General features: G+C 34.1%; 1 protein-coding gene across 1 annotated transcript in view; it reads right to left on the bottom strand.

Moving 5' to 3' along the window:
* LOC128989965 (lactoperoxidase-like) overlaps positions 1-25,356 on the bottom strand; it is a 101,640-nt gene that overhangs the window by 6,224 nt on the left and 70,060 nt on the right. Inside the window, exons 7-9 of the mRNA XM_054412140.1 lie at positions 8,976-9,200; positions 5,828-5,955; positions 2,929-3,042 (exon numbers count right to left, since the gene is read on the bottom strand). Of these exons, the coding sequence (XP_054268115.1) occupies positions 2,929-3,042; positions 5,828-5,955; positions 8,976-9,200 (467 nt within the window). The remainder of the gene's footprint in view (positions 1-2,928; positions 3,043-5,827; positions 5,956-8,975; positions 9,201-25,356) is intronic.

Genomic DNA, 25,356 nt, shown 5'->3' with positions numbered 1-25,356 from the left:
TTTTTTGGAAATAAAGCAGATTTTGATTTGATTTGATTTGTTTTTAATATCTGAAGAACTTCTAGATTCCCAAAGGATACTATCTTAAAGTATCCTTACGCATATCATACAATAAGCAATAAGCCTAGGGGAGAGTGGGGATCCTTGAGACAAGGGACACGATGAGACAAAGATAAATTTAGGGTAATTTAATGTTGCTGGTTGGAACATTTCAAACTGTTGTTTTCTTTCTCCTAAAACCCCAGTCTGCATATTGTATCTCTCTGAATGGTTGTGTCTGAGTTAGTGAGTTAAACGTATTTGTGAACATCAAAAGTAAATACTTGAGTCGTTGGTTAAGGTTAAGTTAATACTGTTAGTTTACTTATAGTTCAAATTTGTTAAGATTTGTATTGTTGAACAGGCCATGTAACAGTGTATAATTGGCTGTGTTTTTATTCGCCAATTTCTATTCGTTTTAGTAGTAATGGGCAATGGCGGCTTTGTTTACAAATGCAGAGTGGGGAAGGTTGAGACAAAAGTAGGCGGGGAAGGTTGAGACAAACAAACTTTGATGTATAGATATATGTATTTGATATTTATAGAGCAGGTTGACCTAGAAGATTTTGTGCTTGTTGAGTTTGTTCTGGACAGAAAAGATGTTTTCTATGCAGGAACAGTTCTTACAAAAACTGAAAATGGAGACTTCGTTGTTAAATTTTTAAGAAAATCTTCTAAAATGAAAAACTCATTCTTTTTCCCAAATGTTGACGACATTGGCAGTGTAGCAATCAAAGATATAGTTATGATCTTGCCGTCTCCTTCAAATGACAAAGGAAAAACCAAACCAACCATCCCCACCATCCCCAACCATCCCCACCACCTGTCTCAACATACCCCATAGGTGGGGCACATTGAGACATTACAAAAATTACAAATTATTATTTTTTTTTTTTAAGACTTAGTATAGATCTTTGAAATGCAATGGAAAAGAAAGGTATATACTTAAGCTTAATAATAATACATAATCTAGCCCTTCAAGTCATATAGGAAAAAAATAAAATTTATATAAAAAGCTTGTCTCAAGGATCCCCACTCTCCCCTACACGTTTTACTACAGTTACAGAAACGAGGACATTCAAATTGGAGATTTAATGAACCGTTACAACTTCCACCAATATGAATTACAGTCATAAAATATATCACGTCATCGCTAAGACAGCTGGTGACAACTGTGATATTGAGATATTCCACCAACGTCTGTTTATTCAGGCGCCAAGGAATCAAGGACAGCGCAAACAACGAAGTGTGCGCGCCCTGTAAAACAAACATAACCGGCCGCCATCTTGGATTTTTCATCTCTTTGAGTGCTTAGTCTAGATTAAACACAAGCTTATGAAGTTTCCTTGGATCGCTTTTCAGTCGTGCAATTGTCTTTGTTTGTGGAGAAACAATATTTGAATTGTAGAAAAGTGAGAGTCGTGTGATAAACTGTTTAGGTTGTTAAAAGTGTAATTTTTAAATTTTGGGTTAACCTGATCCAAATTAATGTCTCTTCTACATAAATGCTGGGTATTATTGAGCAACGGGTAAGGGTTTTGGTTTAAAATTCAATTAAAATCAAAATTGGTCGAATGTCATTTGAGTTAGTTTTATTGCTTTCATCTGTAACACAGATAATCCTTAGAAACTGAGTCTGAGTACCTATTCATTTTGCAGTCATATTGGTGTGCATTTTCATTATGAGCTGAATTTGTGGAGTTTTAGTTGTGTATTGCGTTTTAAACTGTTCGAATAGTACTACTAGGCATCGTCTCTTATGTTACTACATGAGGGAACGAGGATGACCCATTAAGTTCAGTCCAGAGTTTAAAATCATCAACTAAAATCTCCCAATTTTGAATATTATATGAAACTGTATCAATCACTATGTTTTTGAGATTATTTCTTAGAATAACCTCTCAGAGTTATTAAGTACTTGAGTGAACAGTTTTAAATTTAATTTCCAATGTTATTTTTTTTTACTTTCTAGATGTTCCTTTAGGATCTTCCATTATTAACCGTCATATTTGAACGAAACTTAAATGTCCTAAATTATATTTGGTTGGACCTCTTTATTTCATTCCAATTATCGCAGTTCATTTCACATGGAGACAGCAATATTTTTACATGTTGGTTAATTCTTAGTTTGATTTGATAACAGTTTGCCTCTTGGTTACGCTTTCATTATCCATCAACAAGCTGGATTTATACGTTCTACCCCTATACATAGTATTTTGAGAAAGTTTTGTTTTCGTCAACATTTTCGAGTTTGAGTTTTGAGTGGATATATGCGTTTTGGGTCCCCCCTGAACCCAAACAAGTGGTTTCGATGTGGTGTCTGTCCGTTCGTGTGTCTGTCTGTATGTATGGATGTGTACACATACAGATGAAATATTGGTATGTAGACATTAATCCATGGTATCTCCATGTGGTTTTTAATTTTTTTTTAATTTTGATTTTTTAATGGTGATTTTCTCATAAAACCCATAATCTTCTCGAAAAAGACCCGAGCCATTTTGGCAAACATTTAGTATTTTATGGACCTTTACATTCTGAGCAAAATAGTACAAATCCCATTTATGTAAAAATTACGGTTCAAAATTATTGTAACTTATCTTATTTTCCTATTAAAAACCCCATAAAATAACAAAAAGTCTGATTTTAGAAAAAAACCGGTTTTGATTAAATTAGTGTTGTCTTCATGATTCATTCTAAAAAAATAGTACAATCCCTCATTGCTGTAAAAATTACGGTTCAAAAGTTATTGCAGCTTCTCTGATTTTCCCTAAAATATTTTAGTTACTCTCATCGCTTACCCCTTGATAAAAGTTGTTGACAATCTAATGGGAGAAAGTATGTGTCAGATTTGCATTTAAATATTTTTATCAACTACAGTATATTTCTCACCTGCTGTCTAAGTGTCAGGCCGTACCTCCTAATGGTGGACTCCCCCAGCAGCAAGGGTAGGAACTCCGAGAAGGTGATGTGTTGCACCATAGCGGCAACAATATGTCTGGCCTCCTAGATATCAACATTAATAAAGTTAATACTAACCAATAATATGGTAAATATTCGTGTAATGGAATCTGCAGCGAAGACACAGGAGAAAGTGAATTGTTGGACTCAATAGTGACTGCCATGGCCTCAAGAACATCAACACCAACAATATCAATTTTACAGTAATCAACAAGGCCAACTTCAGCAGTGTCGACATGAATAATGAAACAAACTATGCTAACGCTAATACCAACGACATCAACATTTTTTAAATATACAAGTTACTAAAGATGTTGATTGATTATTAGCGTTCTTTAAATATTATTGTTTAAGTTCTACATGACCAGAGCAAAGTTACTTTAGTAAAACATGCTATTGGAACAAAATTACGATCAATCACAAACTGGACTGAAACCACTAAAACAACCAATACAAATAACAATATCCACAGTACTATCCTGATAATTAGACCAATTCGTATATACCAAGGAAAAATGTGGTTCGGATTCCACTATAAACTGTAGGTCCCTTAGTTGCCATTAGCTGTATGGGCTATTAATTAACAGTTGTGTCTAAGGAATGTCGGCCTTAGTCACTAACAAGACTACAAGACTCATCCTACACTCATCTTCATTCATACTTGGCTTAAAATACCTACTATGTATGGTCGCCATTTCATTGAACAGTATTAACCGCATTAACAGTAATACATATTATATTTATAGTAATTGTACGTAGGTAGTTTGTACCACGTTTCGTTGTGTGAGTTTTGCTAACAGTTGACCTGAAAATTATAACAATGTTTGGTTGAAAGGAAAACTGTATAAGTGCATACAAAACAAAATGAATGGCATTTGAAAAACAGAACGATGAAGAATTAGAGGTTGAATATAGCTTCCATGTAATGTGAATAAATTGACAAGACGCTACGAATCAGAAAGATTATTTTGTACTTCCAAACTTAAGACCATATTTTAAGACAGGAACTATTACGAAAACTCAATAGCGTACCGCTTTTATGCCCTTTTCGAAAATGTCATTAATTAGTTTGCGGAAAGAGCACAAGGGAAATTAAGAGGAGCAAGAGTAGCATTAACCAAGTTGGTTTTAAAGTAACCGATCATTTCTTGTCAAGCTGTTTCAAGATGGCGGACGCATTGTTAAACAGCCTTCAGGCGATCCGCAAATGAAAGACTATTAAAGTGCGACAGAGAGAGCGAACAGCAATTACCCGCCGCGGAACAGCAGTAAAAACTAATTGTGTTGGCGAAGAAAATCGGCCAAGTTTCCACTGATGAGAACAGAACATATTCTGAGAGCGCGATCGGCTGTTATTAGTAAGGAACAATAACCCTTCCCCCCCTTGGCAATTAATACGTCTCCCTGCTCTCAATAGCCGCTTCTGGGGGGGGGGGGTAATTTCTTGAATCCACATGCCTCAGGCGACGAGCCAAGGAAATATGTTCCTGATAAATGTTTGCACCTTTCCGGCTAGAGATTTAGAAAACATTCTGAGGAAATCGCAACATTTGAACATTTAAAACTAGATTTTTATTTCCAATTCCTTATTGATGAATTAAAATATCAATTTTTCATGTTTCTCCCTCACAAAGAGCCCTAGCCGATAAACAGTTGTTTTTTACAGAACCATTAGAAAAAGTAGCCTGTCGTAAGCATATTGCACTATATAATTTTATTTGGTGGTGTAAGTGAAATAGGGTGTCTCTATTGGTGGCGTAAGTAAATTATATTTAATCACCATCGAGTTTTTTAAATCCAAAACTCAAAAACCTAATTTAGGATTTTCATCATAAATCTATGTTTTTGTAGCTTAAAGTTTCTGAATTATTTAAGTTTATACATGTGACGCCCCGTATAACCAAAACCATCTAAGAGTACAAACACACTTGAAGCCCTCTGTGTGTTCCTTCGCATTACAAAGTATGTATTTGTTTTTGCACCGTGCCGCGTACTGTGTGTTTGTACCCTAAGGCCTGGCACACACGGTAGATTTTTCGATCGGCCGATAAAAAAATCGGCCAAAAATAAATCGCCCTTGATTTATGTCTTGGCACACACGTGGCGATTTTTAGTCGAGAAATGAATTTTTTCGAGTGCGTAAACTATCCTAAAATGGATTTCGTCGAATTGTGCTCTTATAATTAGATAAAAAAAAGAAGACAACTTAAATATTGGGTTCATTCGATAGTAAGTCAGAGACTTTTAAATCAACAGTTTTATAAACTAAACATTTTACGCAATGACAGTAAAAAGGTCTGTAATTACTATAGAATGTCTGTTGAAAGTTTCATTTTTTTATTATAATAGCTGGGGCCTTTTTTTAGCAAAGATAACAACACAACTCACACTAAAGTTCACAGAACAACAAGCGACTGGCCGATTTTTTTAGTCGACCGTGTGCGCGGACTGATAACAACCTGTACGTTACAGATTTCCGGGCGACAATCGCCTCGCTTACGAATCTATAAAGCAATTCTGTCCAAAATTATTTTTTAAATATTTTGTTTTATTATTATTTTTTTTATGTGTGATATAATTGAATAAAAGGGCATTTGTACGTTGATTAATAATGGTATAGACATTCAACTATAAAAATAACCGTCGTAACAATCGGCGGATATATCCGTCTTCCGTCCGCTATGCACAAAATGCTAGCGGATATATCCGCCTATAGTCCGGGGAAGGTTTTAAACCGTTTTTCGTGCTGTGACCTAAACATATTTTTCAAAGCTATGGCAGTAAAATACAGTTCGGTACTATGAGATTCGATGCTATGAGAACGTCTTACCTGGTACAAAGTCTCGTCGTCCCATTGGGGGTTGATCTTTGACAGTTGCTTGGCAATGCGGTTGTGTTCCCTCACAAACATTGTGTGTAGCACACCCAAGGCCAGCTGTTCGTTTACTCTGTTGTCACCTGAAGAGTCATAAGGGGAGGTTCCGATAAATAAATTTACTATGATTGATTTCATAGCAGTGAAAGCCAGTTGAGCGATCACGTTTCATAGTTTTTTGATAAAGCAATACATAAAAAAAATTATAGGTAGATATACCGTAATGCAAAATACATCTATTTTATCATCTTATCAGATTCGATCAGATCTATCAACATCTATAATAACAAATTGCATAAGTAAAAATGTGGACATTACATACTTATCCTTTGTATCAGTATTTTCCTGTGTTTGCTTGCTAATGTCATCTGGTGAACCCACAGTTCTTGGTGAACCCGACCTTGAACCTAAGCCAATCGACATTTTCTCAATATTGGCCAGATTTTGTGATTCTGGCAGAAATAATCCTGCATGGATCCATACGATTAGCAGATGTAATTTGTTTAAAGATTTGCCTGCTTTGAGAGAACTGCACAAGTAGTTGTCACCATACCTTATGAGGTTTGTTTTCTTAAATTTTGTACATTTAACATGATTATGAAAAGCATTGTTTTCAAGCAAGTGTTCTACATTCAACTATCTCAAAACATTGCCAAAAGTAGTTGTTCGGGCGTTTATTGTTCGTCTTCATTTTCTACAAATATCAGGGAGTTGACACTCTTATGCGAATTAGGTATTTTCTTTTAAAACGAATACGCAAAAATACTTTATCCCTCTTGGGCAATAATATACCCCAAGTCGTTGCAAACACAACAATTAATACAACAAGTGTGTTGATATCATCAAAAATATTTCAAAATAATTAATAAGAAAGCATGTTCATAATAGCCTATTTAGATCAAAATATTGATTTGATTATACCTAGTTATTTAAAACTGTAGAATAATGTAGTTATTTTAATTCCCAATAACATGAGATAAATTTTATTTGTTATAACCTTATTTAGCTACATAAATCATATCTCTGTAAAATACTGTACCCATTCAATCAGTGGTCGTTTCCAATTTGTGACAAAAATGTAAACTTAAGACTCTCTCTGTATGATCAGTGGTCATCATCCGTTTTTTCCTTTGTACTGAGTTTTGGTTGTGGCTTGATTTTAATGCTATGATTGTTTACATTTACGTCATTATTCTGTAACCATAAAGGTAACCCGTAAAATCAACGTTGAAATAAAAAAAAACTTTGAGTTACTTTTAAATTATATAGGCATTATCAAAAATTTAAATTGATTTCGTCTAAACCTTTCAAACATTTGACATAACAACCTTGGTAAGTTTGACTAAAATATGTTTAGCCGATATTGAGTTAATGTGTTAGAGAATTCGATCCCAAAGAGCTTTGCTTCGCTCCTCTCAATACATAAAAAACCCGTAAGCCACACCTATCAACTACATACTTGAATGAACTGTGTTGATTAGAAACTTCCCACATTTTTCCATAAACTCTATCCTAAGGGAACAGCTTATAATTAAAGAGATGTATTTAATAACGATTGAAGTACTGAATACAGATGATATATTTTTTAATTGTTTGTTTACTTTTTTCCTGAGTTTGGAACTTTGGATTGTTACAATAAAATTTCAATATTGCAAAATGAAAAGTGAAAATATGTTAGTCTTTTGATGTGATTGATGTGAGAGGCTATTTACTTTTATTGATCAAATATTTCAATTCTGTGTATATGGGTCTTCTAAAATTGTTATTGTTATGCAAATAATTAAAAATGTTTAGTTCCAGAATGTTGAGACCATGAATTGAACATCAGTATCCTTCAGTCAACCCTAAAAGCTTGTTAAAATGGATAATTCAAGCTTTAAAACACTACAATACGTAAAACATCTTAAACAAAGCTCACTATCTAAATTCAATTAAGTTTAATTAAATACTCAGTAATCTCTCCATTGTAACGCACACTTGAGAGGATTAAGCCATAAAGAGATTTCTTCCACCGGATAAACAGCGAGGTAAAAAGGTCCGTTTAACAAGCGATAATTTATCCTTTATTTCTGAGCCCCTTATTTCGCGAAAGTTGCTGGCCTGTTGGCTGGTATTAAGTCACGTGGTATGATAAGAGAGGGGGAGGGGAGGTTTAGCCCCGAGCTGATATCTCACTCGGTTCGGCCGTTTCTATAAACAATTATAATTTCCCCGCACCTTCTTTATCGCCTGAAACACGTTTTTATTAGGGGTTCGGACGTAATAAAATATAGATTACACGTGTGGGCTTCTGGAACCTCTAGGTCACAGAAGAGTAAAGATGTTTCTCAAATACTGTGATAAGAGTATTTTATTTGTTTACGGAGACAAAACTATTTACAGTTTTACGATATATGGCAAGCAGGATAATTTATAAATACGTGAACTACATGGCAAGGTAACAGTTACCTTAGAAGAAGTAAAAGTAGGCAGTAGGTCCACTATGTTCTATCATTTATTCTATGGCCTACCACAACTTCTTCTTTTTTTTTTTTAAAGAGGTTGACGGCCTCTTTTAACCGTGCATTTGCCCGTCCACATAGACTACAGATCTGTGCGTGGAACGTATCCAGCAAAGCAAGGGGTGAGCCGGTACAGTACAAAGGTGAACTGTACTGATAAAAGTTTGTGGCAGTGACCAGGATCCGAATCCACGACACTTCTGCCTTGGGCCCAAAGTCCGTGACGCTACCAACTGAGCCACCGACTCACCAAACCTCTAAGGTAAGCCCTTCTAAGGTAAGCTAGCTGCTATCCCTTCATTCTACAAATCAAAATCCAACCCTAGAGCGTTTCCTTGAAAAAACTAGTTAAAATAAAATATCAACTACAGGTAATCAACTAAGGAGCGCTTTTGTTAACATTCAGGAGTAAAAAAGTACTTGGAATATGACAAATTCATAAAAACCTAAAAGTTTACTCGTTACAAAATCTGTTTTATTGACAAGGTAATTTGGACTTAGGAATATACATAAACACATAAAGAATATTGGCTCTAGGAAACGCATGCTAAAGACAAATCTCTAGGCAAATGTCTTAAAGAGATTCAACAACCCACACTTACCAGCCAAGAAGCAGTAGTCGTCCGGTGTGGGGCGGATGCACCCGTCATCAGGCTGATGGGTCTTGGGAGGCAGCAGAGGCTGAAGACCAAGGTCGTCGAAGACAGGGACGGTCCTAAGGAGGCCGCCATGGAGAGACCTTAAGGAGTCGGCGACCTTGTAGCTCGAGCCGTACACGAAGTTGGCGTCTATGAAGGAGGTGAGGGAGTTGACCTGAACTCTGCTGCCTGGAAACAATTGATTTGTGAGCTAACAAAATTGTGCCTTTGGTTGAGTCGGTGACTCATTCGGTGGCAAAAAGACTTCGAAACTCGAGGCAGCGTGGGTTCGTGTGTTGGTAGTTCGAGATGCATTGCTCCAAAACATATTTTCGGAGAAGTGCCTTTCGAATCAGTGCCTAACCCTTTAATTTTTTCGGAGCGTGATTTCGCAGTGTTTTGTTATGAATCAATTCATTTCACAGTATTTTATTTTGGACCAGTACCTTTCACAGCATTTAATTTTGGAACAGTGCTTTTCACAGTATTGTATTTTAAATCAGTGTCGTTTGCAGTGTTTATATTTCGGAGCAGTATCTTTCACCGTATTCTGGAGTGGTACCATCCGGAGTATTGCGTTTTGGAGCATTGATTCACCGGTCACTTCTTTATCAAGATACCAGTATATGGAACACTACTGCAGAACTTATTTTAACCTATTCAAAAACTTGGCACGTTATGGTTGGGAATTAAAAAATGAACTCACGTTTAATTTGTACAAACATTTTTAAGGGGTTGTATTAAAAAAACAAAACAATATTTACCCAATTCTCAATAATAATACCCGAAGGCGTCACATATAATCTTGAGAAGTTCTACTCGGTCAGAGGCTCAGTCCGTCTCTGGTCAAGATGGATCATGTTTTACAGGACTCGTTAGAGTGTATTTTTATCACTAACTTACAAACTTGAAAAAGCCCCAGAAGGTTGTATTGTATCGCAATATCAGCTCCATCAAAGCGAACTAGATGTTGTAGATGTTTTTATAGCCTACAGAAATAAACAGAAACAAAATTGTCAACAAAATTATGTTTTGTTTACATTTATTTGTTATTTGTGTTTTCCTCCGTCGATGGCATTTTCATAACAGTTCAGAAACGGTCTAAATAAACGTTTGTCTGGTCAACATCTTAAGTTGGTTTTTTACAATTACAAATAGCTCTAGGTCCAAACCAACCTCGCATCAAACCATCAACCTTCAGATTTGAAGGCGAGGACTTCAACTTCTCGTCTACCAAGACTATTCAGACTTTTTTCCAATTATATTTATTATTACATTTGTAAATATTGATAGTAAACGTTACGAAACGCACAACATATAAATGAAGTAAGACCACATTATCGGTAAATACGCGTGTATAAAAACAAAGTTTAGTATTTGTATTCGGGCAAGCGATGGTCTTGACCGTTAAATTGGAGAAGCTCGCCGGACTGGAGGGGGGGGATTGTTTGTTGTGTACACTCGGAGCAAACAACAACCCTTAACCCCCCCCCCCCCCCCCGCCATCCTGTAGGGTAAACAACTCCGCTCACAACAAGACTGTTTTGTTTACTTGATGTTGTAAACAACTAAACTTCTGCCCGAGGGATCCGACAATCCCGAGGATTTGCGAAGCCCGTTTGGAATCGCAAAGTTTTTATGTTTATTCTTTCGTGTTCTCGATCAAAAATAGTGTTTTGCATACAAACATGTATCGATAAATTTATCGTCCTTCTTGTTTTATCAATTTGTTTGATTTAATAGATGTTTTTAGATGGATGGTTTATTTTGAAATCTTATATATTAAAAAAATTTGGTTTTTCTGTTCCGAGTTCGTTTGGTTCTTCTACACGACCGATTTTCATGATTAAGGTCTCAAATTTAAGGTATGCACCCTCAGATTTGCCATCAAGCATTGGCATATATGTATCTATAAACCCACACGGGTTATACGTAAACTTAATTTTCTCCCCATGTATTTCTTATGGAAGTTAAATTTTGTTTATCTTTTCCGAGTTCGTTTGGCTGTTCCACCCAACCAATTTTCATGATTGAGGTCTCTAATTGAAGGTATTAACCTACAAATTTGCCATCAAGCATTGGCATATATGTATCTATAATCCCACATGGCTTATACGTAAACGAAATTTGCTCCCCATGTATTTATTATAGGAGTTAAATATGGTTTCACTTTACTGAGTTCGTTTGGCTTATCTACCTGACCGGTTTGCATGATTTAGGTCTCAAATTTAAGTCATGCACGCAAAGATTTCACATCAAGCATCGGCATATACTTACTTACCTACTGTACTACTCGACTAAAAAAAATAATTTGATTAATTTTCGAATTCTTACATCAATTTAAGATGTATTTCACCAGTCATAATTATATAATCCTATATATTTTGGTCTAAGAGCTTTCAGTAAAATATCGGCAAATATTTGCAAGTGACTAAGTATGTATCTGTCTATTCCCTGTAAGCAACTATCAGTGAAATGACATTGTTCATCTTTTAACCTATGTGTCTTGACAGGTTTACCTTATAAATGTCATATTTTGATGCATTATTATTTATTTTATAAAAAGTAAAAATCTTTAACAGAGTTTTTACTGCATGTCTTTACGTGCGTAGCTTATCCAACGTGTCACCAAGTTCGTGTTTTATCATGTAAGTACATTTGAATTCTTTGTTTTTGTCGTGCATATAAATTTGGAATAAGTAGAAGAGTAAATGTAACTTACTTCAACTAAACATTTTGAACTTCTTCTGTTTTACAACTTGGCCTAACTTGTTAACCTTTGTGGAAAATTTGCCGCTTGAATCGAAGTACAGGTAGTAAACGTATTTCTGTTTGAAAAAGCTTTTACAAACCTAAATAACGTAATACACTACTAGTTTTAGTAGTAATTAATTAATTGGACTGGAAATACTTTTTTCGTAGTAGAGCCATAGATCTCTGAATATAGAGATCTATGGGTAGACCGCGCCTGCAACTAGGCAATACCCGCATCACAGGCGAGTAGCCAAATCACGGCAGAACGCCTTGCCTTTTTTGGTTTGCAGTAAATATACTGTCTAAATTCTATCTCACCTTTGAAATTGTGAATTTAAATTGTGTTCACTTATTTGAAAATTATTATTTGAATTATTTCACTGACAATGATCTTTGGATATTTTATTTGAGAAAATTATTACAGCTTGTGTAACAATTTATGTATACTCATTATTGGTAGAAGTAAGACGTTGGTATAGAAATTACAATACATCTAGGCGTTATATTTGTTGTATTACTTGACCTAATATTTTTTTCTCTAGGTAGTAGGTAATTAGGTCTGAATTCTGTTCACGTTTCTGGTCATGAACTAGCTCATAATAGTATTTATGATTTCTGTTGGATTTTATATACGTTTACATCCTTTAAACATCTACAAACACTGCGGGGTTTTTTTAACAACCATTGACAGATTTGAGTCAATCCATCTAAACTGGTCCAATGAAATGTGAATTTGTTGTTGGACTTTTATCAGTTATCGTTTTAATTTTTAATAAATGCAAAGTTCATAACGGTGTTTAAGAAAATTAATTCTTCCTTGCGCCGTTACCAAATGGTGACCATTTTTAAAGTACCTTCTAAAATAAGGCCATTTTTAAAGTGCCTTTTTAAATAAGGCCATTTTTAAAGTACCTTTTTAAAAAGGCCATTTTTTATTTACGGACGTTTTCGTTAATTTGAATATCTTTTGTGTAAAATAAGTTACAACAATAAAATTTAAATAATTTTAATCATGAACGTCTTCTTCACAATATTGGTAATTAGCAATGAGAACCTAAATACCGAATTAACCAATCAAACCTACTTCCAAAGTTTGGGTAAAAATATTTTGAATTGCCTCTTTTCACTTTGGAGAGTAATAAGAAATGAGTGGTATATCAAAGTTTATTCTCTTTAAATGGTTAGACGCCATGAAATACTACCATAATATGAAACAATAACATGGACAAAGGGTTCCTCCATTTATATTTAGATAATCTTTCAATTGATTCTTTTCAATTTTCAAAAAAGTTTGATTTTAATATATCTGGTGTAACTTAACTTTAAAATCAGCTTTTTTAAGACTTATCACATCTTTAAAGCACCAAAATACGGAAAAACTTCAACTTTGATATTTTACTCTGAAAATACTTATGAAACAAAACATATGTTTAGTCCGTATTATAGTGATTAAGACTTTATTGAAGCGAAAGTAAGTAAGAAACAGTTAGGTTATGTTTGCATCCCAGCCACCCCCTAACACGATTGCCACAACAAAACCAACACTCCCTAACCCCTCTGCCCCCCTGGTACGGCGTAAACAACACAGCTCCCAACCACTGCCTGTTGTATTTACCTACAACAAACAACAAAACTCCTGCTCTCCACTGCCTTCCGGATATCCGTCGCTGAAATGCTGCCGCCCCTTGCAACCATTGCCTGCTTCATTTAAACTTCTTTTGTTCATATTCACCTGGCGTAATTCTTTTGTTGGTCAAGAATAAACAAATAGCTTGCTGTGTGTGAGTGTTGATATATATAAAACATTTAATTTAAATGTTTTAAGAAGGTGAAAATTAAAAATAAAACCAAAGGCTTCAAGATAGTATTAAATAATGTTTAAGTACATAACTTTATAGTTGCACATTATTATATTTATATGCTAGGAGTCATGCAAGAGTTCAACGTAGTTCATTTTTAAAATTTGTATCATTTCTAATTTTTAGGCTTACTATTGCTTTTGTCGGATGTTTCGTCTGGTTAATACAATAGTAATCGTAACTGTTGTTGATTATACTATAATTTCCCTTTCTTTCTTCTGAAATGTGTGGACATGTATCATACAACTTGAAAGCATTTGTTTAACGTGAAATCATACTACACTACTACATGATTTTACAGTATTTAAAAGATGATTATATTTATAAATATGTATGTATATCATTATTATACATTATTATACATCAGCAGAATGGCGTTAAACAGTGATTAGTGACTGCAATGAGTGGCGTCCTCGAAACACAATTCCCAATATGCAATTAGGTTAATTAAAATTTCAGACAAAATCATACATACAGTATCATAGTTTTTAAAACATTTTAATGTTATATTTACATTAAAATAAGTTTCAGATTTCACAATCTCAATACAAGACCGTCGAAAACATATGTGAAATGAAATGAACAGTTAGTAATTCAATCGTTCATGTTATGAAGTTGAATGTAAGTTACTATTAACTACATACTACTGCCACAACAAAACATTCATTTACTATATAGAAAATTAGGTTTTATAATAATTATATATATAACAGTGTTTATGCAAAGAAAATTTATTCATCTATCTCTAAATTCAGCCTGATAATATTTTTGGAGCCAGAAATCAGAGGAGTAACTTTTGTACCATTAGTAACCATTAGTAAGAAAGACCACACAAAGGTTTAGTCATTATCATCATGTTTAGAGTTTTTGAAAAGGAAATCCAAGCAGTCTTAAATGTCAGAACCGATAAGGGTAACTTTTGGTGACCAAATTGGCGGGTAAATTTTGGCGGGTATCCTGACGCACTGGTCCCGCTGCATCAGCAATAGGGGCGGCGTTGGGGGTGGTGCGGGTGACAAATTCCTACGTCAGCTTCGACTGGCAGCTCAGATATCAGGAGGTCAGAAGAAGTCAGCGACAAACCACCCACTTACCACCCACTTTCCCTCCATTTTCCCCCTTTTCCCCACCCCCCATGGTACTGACCTCCCCCACATCCCCTCCATGGTCGATACAGCCCTAAACAAATGTTTACCGTACACAACAAACAACATAAGCCAATTAAACCCTCCGGCGCTCCTGCATTAGCATTTGTTTGTTTATCGAGTTTACTTGTTTTCTTAAACAATCCGCTGAAGGCTGTTTCCTTAGTTCAGAGGCTGTGTCAATTTAGAAAGTATTGTGTGAAACTATAGTGAAAACTTGAATTCAATTTGGTTTTTGTGATTTAAAATGCTCTTAAATTTGCTGGCTTTAGGGAATCTTTTTTATCTTGAAAATTCGAGGAAATTGCAAAACGCACTTTATATATAGTAAGAAGTTGTGGTCAATGCTGTATAGGATATATCACCGAAGATATTACTTTATTCTTAATTCATCATGATAAAGGGTCTGAAGTTAAATGAAATCCTGGCTTTGTTAGGTATACAGTGTGTAAATTAAATATTGAAACAAATCTGTATTTTTGTAAACCGAAATAGATAGTATTATTCTGTTTGTGGCAATAATTGTTAACAAAGGCACATCTAGAGGATAAGAGCTTAAAATTGATACCCAATATGCCTATACAAATAAATATTTAGGGGTTGATGTGCTGCACACGAAAATACAACAAATTTTTGTAATAATATAGATTATCACCATTGACTATTCACAAAATAGTCAATGTTATAACGTATGTGTTGAGCAGAGTAGATCAGAAGCAAAACAGTGAAACAGAAAACTCGTTGGCTGCATATGATAATATATGGATATTATTTAAAACGTCCGTCTAACCTGGTCTAACCCTTACATCAGCTGCAGTTTTCTTCCAATAAATTATGCGTGATCATGGACGAGCTATCTTAGCATAGAATAATTAGGAATATGTGATGATAAATCGAGAAAATGTCTACTATGAACGTAGCTGATCCATACTGGTAACTGGTAACGACGAAATAACGTGATTATAATGATAAGTTTTACCAGTATTAAATTGCCAGTTTAACAATTTTAGATTGGCTTTACAAGTTTTGGACTAACTGCTTCCCATAATATGTTATGTCCTTTTTTTAGCCTTTTCATATTAAGTGAATACACAGACCAAAAATAAAAAGAAACACCTTTTGACCATTTTGACCAAGGTAAATAAAACTATGAAATCTAAAAGATGGAAATGTGACGTGGAGCGTAAAACTACTAGTTTTATTTGAATTATTTTACTTTCTGTGTATGTGAAAAGAGATCATTTACTTTCATCATGTTGTAAATAAAACATGTGATTGGAATTTCTTCCGTTTGTTTTTATTTACTGTTCATATTTCGTTGTTATTTCGTCACCAGCGGGGCAACCCATAAGACACATGCAAATTTTCTTAATTTTTAAATTCATTTTTTGAGCTTATTTTTGAGCCTATTTTAATTTATAAAGGGATTCTGCACATCTACATGAAAATATCTTTCTAACAGGATATGTGGATTTTCCCCGTGATGCACACGAGCTGAGAAATGGAGTTTAAACAAACAGGCTTGCATATTAATATATAGAGACTAGTGGTCGTCCAGTGGTCGAAAACTCGACCAAAAATATGTAATGTACACGCATTGACTATTGGATACTGAAGTGGACATCCCATCTATATGGACCAGCTGTCACATTTTTTTATTTTTATTAAAAACCTGTAGTTGTGTGAGCTAGTCACAGAATGTCTGTCTAAAACTCTATTTTCTAACCTTATTTTTTGTTGCTGACAAAGAAGATGGGACATAACAGATGCTATAGCTCATAATAAGTCATTCCAAAAGTTTTACTTGGAACGAATACACGCATCGTGTATTCGACAGAAACTATTAATTTAAATCAGAGCAATCTGTTGGTGGCTCACCTCACATCAACCACAACGAATTTAATAAAAAAAAAACTGGTGACAACTTTAACATGAGGATGGAATGTCTAGTTGTAATGTACAGGCTTCTATATTTTCACCCCACGCTGTAAATAAAATATATGATAGTAATTTCTTACATTTGTTTAGATTTTCTGTTAATATTTAGTTGTTATTTAGTCACCAGCATGACAACCTACAAAGCCCATGTTAACAAAAAAAATCTAATTCATTTTTTGTACTTATTTTTTAGTCTACTGTATTTTAATTGTTAAAGGGATTCTGCACATCTACAGGAAAATATCTTTCTAAAAGTATGCGTAGATTTTCCCTGCGATGCACACGAGCTGAGAAAAAAGTTTTAAAGAAACATGCTTGCCTATTAATATACAGACTAGAGGTCGTCCAGTGGTCGAAACTCGACCAAAAATATGCAATGTACAGACTTCTCTATTTTTTACCCCACACTGTAAATAAAACATGTGATTGGAATTTCTTACTTGTTTTGATTTTCTGTTTATATTTCGTTGTTATTTCGTCACCAGCATAGCAACCCATAAAGCCAATGTTAATCTATTTAAGATTTAAAATTAATATTGTGTGCTTATTTTTGAGCCTATTCTAATTTTTAAAGGGACGTCACCGGCCTGGATGACTATACTATCTTCAACAGTTGGTTCAGTTCAGACGTTTTTTTTACAGTTTTATTTAAATATTAGTAAAAAGCATATTTATTTCGGGTTAGTTACGTACTTTATTTATGTTTTTGAGCCATTCTTTATTATTATACGCTATTTTCCCATGTAATCGACCTACGACGGCGCAAACTACATCCCAATGTGCCAGGGGAGTAGGTGGTGGGCGGAATGCAACCGAGACAACAAATTGTTTACCGCATGGCATCCCAGCTGTTTACGAGGTATCAGGGTGCCAGAGGGCGGTAGTGGCGAGCGGGCGAACACCGGGGGGTGGCGCCTGCAACTGTATCGCATTTGTTAAAACTCGCAACAAACTGAGTTAATAAACGATTAAAACCTGTTTAGGTAAACAAGTTGTTTACGTGGCGGTGGTCTGGATGTTTATGTTTTATCAGGACGCCAGAACAGCTCAGCAACCCTGGCAGTTGTTGTGTATTCTCCGGATAAACAGATCAATACAGCACACAACCATGATGATGACGATGATGGAAGAGTTGAGACAAATGTGTTTATTTACTATTTTAGGGTAGCAGTCGTGTGAGATATTGTTGTTGCGAAACAGCAACCCGTAAACAAGTTGTTTACGGAATACCGAAATATCTGTTTATTGTTTATCCGGCTGCCAGCAGGCTTTAGGCGCCGCTTGTTGTGTTTTGTTGTGGCTTTACCACCCCCCGCCACCCGACGGCGCTGGCGGGACTTTGAAAATATAAACAATGTACGACCACTAGAAATATTCAAATACAATACAAATAAAATGCAATAAGATTTTTAGAAAATAATCACCAGCGAAAGGTTTACCGAAAACATGTATTTACGTAGAATTCGCAAATAAACTAAAAACGGATTTTCGCTGAAACGTACAAAGAAAATTTACATATTACAGTTTACCAAGAAGAACGGAGACGCCATTGGGGTGTCCAACAAAGATGATGAATGGGAATAAACACAATGGAAGGTAAACAAATGTTGCGGCGGCGATCATCAGACAAACAAACAACATTGTTTACCGACCGACGCCTCTTGTTTACCCTCTTGTTCCGTCCTAAGTAAACAAGCCTGAATAAACAACACTCCAAATAAGCTTCCTTCCCGTTAATTCCTCCTCGGGACTGTGGCGATTTTCTGATTGGAATCCTCCGCTGAAAACAAACATGTTTACTTTAGTTAATGAAATAGTCTTGTTTGTTGCTAATTTTAATTGTTTTTGTTTTTGAAACGCATTAATTGAGTTATGATAAGAGTGTTTTTATCACAATGCTTAATAACTGGTTTGTTTGAGGTGGGAAGAAGCTATAAGTAGCTATAGGAACGGTGTTAGGTTTTCATTTCATAAACCTTTATTGGTCCAGGCTTTAACTATTAGTAGTTGTCTTTATTAATATAATTATATTAGCTATTAATTAAGTGTTTCAACATTGAATCAGCTTTAATTACGTATATTATTTTCTGTGCAACCGACGAAGAGTGAAAAAGAAATAATACATGTTATAGAACCATTCTATTACAACTAGGTAAATACTTTATTGACATTAAAACCAAGTCAACTCTTAAAAATTAAAACAATCTAACAACCCGTGAGTGAACATAGATCTCATGATACTGTGATTTTTAGATCACTTCTAAATTGTCAAAATTAAACTCTATAAAAAAACATTTTTACTGTAAACAAATCTTCAAGGAATCAAGGGGAAACTAATGCTTATATTGTTTAAAAATAAGGTGGTCTGAGAAACCTAGTACTTTATTGGCCATTAGGATTTCTTCAACCTTAGTTCTAAGTTCTAAAAGAAGTTGTTCCTTGGTTATGTAATTAATTGTTTATGTATGTTGTAGGAATGTAAAATTGTGCAAAGCTCCTTACACTGCTCAGCATCAAATAACAAATTGCGAACATATTAATAAAAACAAAAATGTCTTTAGTATATTTTGTAAAGGTTTCTCGACAGCTTTGTCTAAATAACTAAGACGCTTCATTATAAAGTAAAGTATAAAAAATATTTTAAAAATGAATCACCAACCTATCTAGATTGTAAAACCAAAAACTGAAATTGAATATTAAAAAATAGAAGTGTGTAGTGGAAGCCAAATTATGAAATTAAATATATTAATTGGTTGTTAGCATTACTGTATATGTATTATTACAACGCTTGACACAATATATACACAGTTATGAGAGCATATTATGTAAAGTACAGTATCCGCCAAAACTAACAGTACTTTAACTAAATCAGTTAAATGTTTTTCAGTGCTGTCAATTTTGGCGGTACTGTAATGCAACTGAGATGATTTCCTGGCTGTGTTTGCCCGTAATAGGGGTTTAAGCGTATGCCAATAGTTGTAAAATTGTTTCTATAAATATAAATGATACAGAACTAGGAGTAATGGTTGAGAAAATGGTATAGCGGTTAAGCAGTTTGTCGCCCTAATCTATTTAACTCTACTTTACGTTAGTCATTCAAATTTATTGCTTTATAATAACTTTAAGATTAAATATTGATAATCGACACTTTTGAAATGAAAACGTCAATCATTGATAAAGTTAATACGGATCGGATCTCGGCCCCGCGTTTAACTTGGAAATGTTTTTCTTAATACAACATTCAATATTTCTATGGCGTTTTAGGTACAAACGTAAACAAATAACTACATGAATACCTGTACTCCAATAACGGGTTTTTTAATGGGTTATTTATACTCCTATACCTTAACGAAGGTATAGGACATTTAATGACAATCTGTAGTAGAAGTATTCTAGATACGTTAATAATATCGTTTCGCAAACCTATATTAATGTTATTTTGCTTATCAACATATATTTTGAATAAATAAACACATTTTATTTATTAAAATCTTTGGTGCATACCATGCAAAAAATTTACGATGATTATTCCTAGCCTTAACATTTCAAAGTAAAAATAAACCGTGTAGGCTACGCTCAAACAATGAAAAATCCTAAAAATCCCCCGGGTAGAAAACTTAATCCAAACAATCTTTGAACTTTGTAAATAATGACACTCGAGAAACAATGGAACTTTGAAAATGAGGGACAAAGGCGCATAAAGTTGCGGCTTCACTTTGTACGTCTCTGGAGGACTTAATGTCTTAATTACTAAATCAGCCATCTTGTCCCGCTGGACTCGACATGTTTATTTGATAAGCTGTGGGGGTGGTGGGAGACACAACAACTTGTTTTGTTCAGACGGCCTCGAGTTGTTTATCTTATCCACGGCCACCATAAGCGAGGAGGAGGTTTTGCAGTGGGTGGAGTGGTGGATGTTTGTGTCCACAACAACCCTGTTTACTACCAGCTTCAGTAGCTGTTTACGGGCGACTAGGAGCGCAGAAGGCGTCAACAACCATGGAGTCCCCCAACCTGTTTTTTGTTTGTTGTGTTCGCCACGGCCTTGTCGGTGGCCCTGGCTGTTTACAGGCGATCAGGCGCGCAGAACTTGTCAGAACACGTTGTTTGCTCCTCTTGTTTACAATTATCCCCAGCACCGCCCAGCGTGTTTACCCGGTCCTAGGCAAACATGAGCGCACAGCGGATTTTGTTTGTTCTATGCTCATTACTAGAATCCATCTAGATGAAAAATCCGACGGTCTTGTTTACTGGGTATTGGGAGCTCATGATGCTCCAGGCGACACAACGAGTGGTAGATCGATCAGGGGATCCGGACTGCGCAAGTCCGAGTACACAACAACAACACAATACAACAGTGAGCGTCTGGTGCGCGTAGAGGGTAAACAACTTTGTTTGGACAAGACTCGCGACTTTGCCTGTGACAATATTTACACACGTACAGATGGTCATTCACACACACACACACACACAAATATACATACACAAGCTCGCGGAGCCTAGGGGCTACAAGCCCTTTGTGATACTGGTCGATATTCCTTTACAAAGTGCTTCAAGAGATGTGAATGTGGAAGTGAGGTTAAAGTATTTGATTATGCCTTTCGTTTGTGTGTTCATTTCACCCTTCAACTTCATGAGTGTGTCATAAGCAGATGCTGTCATAATATTAGTCTTAGCTTTTATGTTAATGTTCTTTTCTGAATCATGATTTTCTCGTTGAACTTTCAGGTTTGATTTTTGGGGTTAAGGCTAAATGTATTTAATATGTTTTCAAGACTTTAATATATTCTAATACATATGCTTAGTAGATATTTTTTATTGAGATTAAACACGTTTCGGATACAGAGTTATTCTGTGTTTTATTTGGTCATGTCTATGCAATAATATGTAATAAGCCAAACGAAACAGTTTCTGTAGTAAGTCTAAACATAGTACGATACTTGATAAATGCATGGCAATTTTTTTTATATTTAAAACCTATAGTATATTAGCTCAAGGATTTTATTATTATTATTAGGTACTCTTTGTACATTATTGTAAAATGGCATAATACTGATGAGATCAAATACAATTAAAAAGTTTGATAAATTTAATGTTGTAGAAATGAAATATTTAAGCACAAATAACTTTCTAATACCATTTGTTTATAGTTTGAATAAAAATTGAATCCTAAACAGATTTTTGCAAGTTTGGTAGTACAGTTTAAATATTAAATGGTTCAAATTTGTTAATATAGCATGGTAAATAACAATTTAATTAAATAAACAACTGTAAATACATATTTTATACCCACTAAAATTCAACCGAAAATTATGTGGATTTTTGTCAAATATCCCGGCGAAGACTTGAATTTTCTAATTTGACAAAGCTCTTCTCTTCACAAAATTGAAATAAAAATAACTCAACGTTTCTCACAGAAAAACAATATTAATTTGATATTAAGTATAAACAATTTCATTAGGACAAATCTTTAAGCTTAAAAATGGTAAAAGGCTGTTAACGGCGGTCTGAATGGTGGATACTGATACTATAATAATTACTACTTATTTATATATATATATAACAGGATGATTTATAAATACAGTAGTTCTCTACCTTAATCGATATTTTTAGATTATAATGGATCTTCATTAAACCTGTAATTAAAATAAACCAGTAATAAAATAAAACAACCGTTTTCACTTATCAGTAACTATTTACGGTTTTAATACGATGGCAAGAAATAAACTTACAGCACCATTAATCTGTAAAAAGCCATGATTAATGTTATTCATAAATTGTTTTATAATATAATTTTTGTACCTGGAATCTATTAGTTGATCTAATAAACAAAATTTATTGTCTTAATTATAGAAACACATAATACGATATTAAACTTAACTATGCCAATAATAACATAATATAATAATAATTACTGCAGTTCGTAACCTAAAAAATAGGCGGACAGTTTATACATAATAATAAAATGGAAAAACATCTTTAAACAGTTTATTCGTAAACCTCAAACTTATCTGCGTGTGAAGAAATACTATAACACGTGAAAAGAAATTATAGATAATTGCAAAATACCCACTATGGATAACTGCATGAATCCAAATCTACCAACACAAGAATAAAAAATGGTCCTTGATAACATTGAATTTCCACAATGCTTTTCAAAAGTCGTATTGTTTAGACACTTGTTATATTAGAAGAATCTATTATTTTTTATAGCCATTAATTTACTTTCACATTCATCTTAAACCAACCAATCAAAGCTTTGATCAATCAAAACATCTTAAATACTTTAAGTATTGTGTACAATCGAATCAATGTATAAACAGCATTTTAGTATTAGAGTTTTACCTAATTGTATTTCACTCATAATTTTATTAGTATTGAGACTAAAACAAGTACTGAATATTGTTAAGGTATTATGACAAAGTTAAAGCATAATGTATGAGCTATAAAAGCAATTATTTGAGGCTTAAAAAATTACACATTTAAATTATATTCAAAATGGTTATTATATTCACCAATAATTAGTTGATAAACTCTAAGTAGAGTTTTAGGAATTGGTGTTATGAACCAATTAATTTATTGGAATATTTTGCAAGGAATAAACGCGTATCTGTTAAACAGTTCCAGCTCCCAAATAATTATTTCACATACATATTGTTTGTACTTAATATTAAAAGGAATATTATGAACTAACTTAAACCAATTAATAATAAAAAATAATACTGTTACTAAAATTTTCAAAATATTTATTTTGTTAATACGAGTTTTAAAACAGTGAAAACGTTTATTTCAATAAATGTGTCAGCTACAAATGATTTGAAAAGTGTACCACAAGAATTGTTATAACTTATTAATAAAAATATCAAAGCACGTAAAAAAATATTTTTTTTATTAAAAACTTTTCTAAAACATTGTATAAACCAATTTCACTCAATATTTTAAAAATTATTTTTATTGCATTTAGACCTGTAATTGTACTTATATTTAATTTTAATCGACCAACTCATACCTAATTTCCAGCCAGGTGATAGTCCGCATATCGAGAGCTGATGACGTCATCGGCGTGCAGCAGCGACGGATGCTGACGAAGAACTGAGCGGCAGAGCGACGTATCAGCATAGCGCCGCCCCCAATGTGCCGCCTTCAACCTGCCCCACCCCCGGGGGCGGCGACCAGGTGACCATCGGGGGCGGGCATCAGCGTTGAGACTGGAGAAAGATGTTGGAGAATTTCCATAATTTACCATTGATTCTGTCTGATACTTTGTCATTTGATAAAAAATAATTCAGAGATTCTCATTATTCAGATTGTTATGTGATAAAGATTTTATATAAAGCGGTTATACATATAACATTATTACTGTACATAGAAATGTTTCGTAAGTCCCATAAAATTTCCTTGAAAATTGATCTTGTCTTTAGAGGTTGTATTTCTAGCATTCAACTTCTCATACCTTTAGATATGACTCATAACATTTTATTTTAAGACGGACGATGTCAGGAATATGTGTGAATTGGGTTCAAGACTCTTCTTTTGTATATAAAATAAACTGATATTTTCTCTAGTGCAAGCCTAATACAATTTTATATTACTCTTCCGGTTTGAGTATTATATGTATTCCTTTTCTTATCTGACTTGTTTTGCATGGTGGAACTGAGATAAGACACATCAATCGCAAGCCTTCAGGGCTGTAAACATGTTTACAATAATGAGTGATATATGCTAGACTTGTTTGATCTAACATAACATCATAAACTATGCTAATAGATGGATAAGCTGTCAAATATGCATTACCGTGAACACGTTAAAAGTTCGAGCATGTATTAACTTACTATCTTAGTCGAATTCACATTATATCTGACTAGCAACAGAGTCCGTTGTGGTTAAATACAACGGTCTCTAGAAAAATGACAGTTTTGAAATCGATATACCACTTTACTTATTAATATTAATGGTACAGATTAAGCATATAACTTTAGAAACACACACATAACATAAGAATTACACTTTAACCACAAATGAAAATTGTTAACAACATGCAAGCAACGAAAAATTTATGAAATAACAATACAACAATACAATATCAGCTGTTAAATTATCAACACATGTTTCATATGATTAGATTATGCAAACCGGCAAACCCATTACAGCCATAAATCTTTAAAAAAAAGTCACCTGTTCATAATTATTTGCAAAACGACATGAAATAAACTTTCCAACCACCCAATAATGAATAAAATAGGTCCAGTAAACTGCAGATTTAGTTGCACAAAGTTTAACAACAATATCTCTAATTCAGTATTTCCTCACTACTATAAATTTGGAGGTTTTATTTGCAAATAACTTTTAAATGGTGAGGAAATGGACCAAAGTGGAAGGTGATATTCTGAAAGGCAATAACATTTCCTACAAATTACTATCATGCATTTCTTGAAAATAATTAATAAAGGCAGCCTTAAGTTGGCTACAAATAGAAACTTGGAAATAGCAACTTAAAAAACAATATTTATTGTTTTCTCGGCCTTTTTGTATATTCTACCTCAAATATAAAATAAAATAAAACTTTCATAACTATTTGCAAATCTACACAAATTGGGCTTTCCAAAGACCCATTGATCAACAAATCGGTTGAGCATAAGTCTAGATCTA

This window comes from Macrosteles quadrilineatus, unplaced genomic scaffold, assembly GCF_028750875.1.
Source record: "Macrosteles quadrilineatus isolate MER2022 unplaced genomic scaffold, UCM_ALF_1.0 Scaffold_3__2_contigs__length_128488019, whole genome shotgun sequence".
Lineage (NCBI taxonomy): Eukaryota > Metazoa > Arthropoda > Insecta > Hemiptera > Cicadellidae > Macrosteles > Macrosteles quadrilineatus.
Note: the sequence above shows the minus strand (reverse complement) of the source record. Positions and strands in the feature narration are given on the sequence as shown.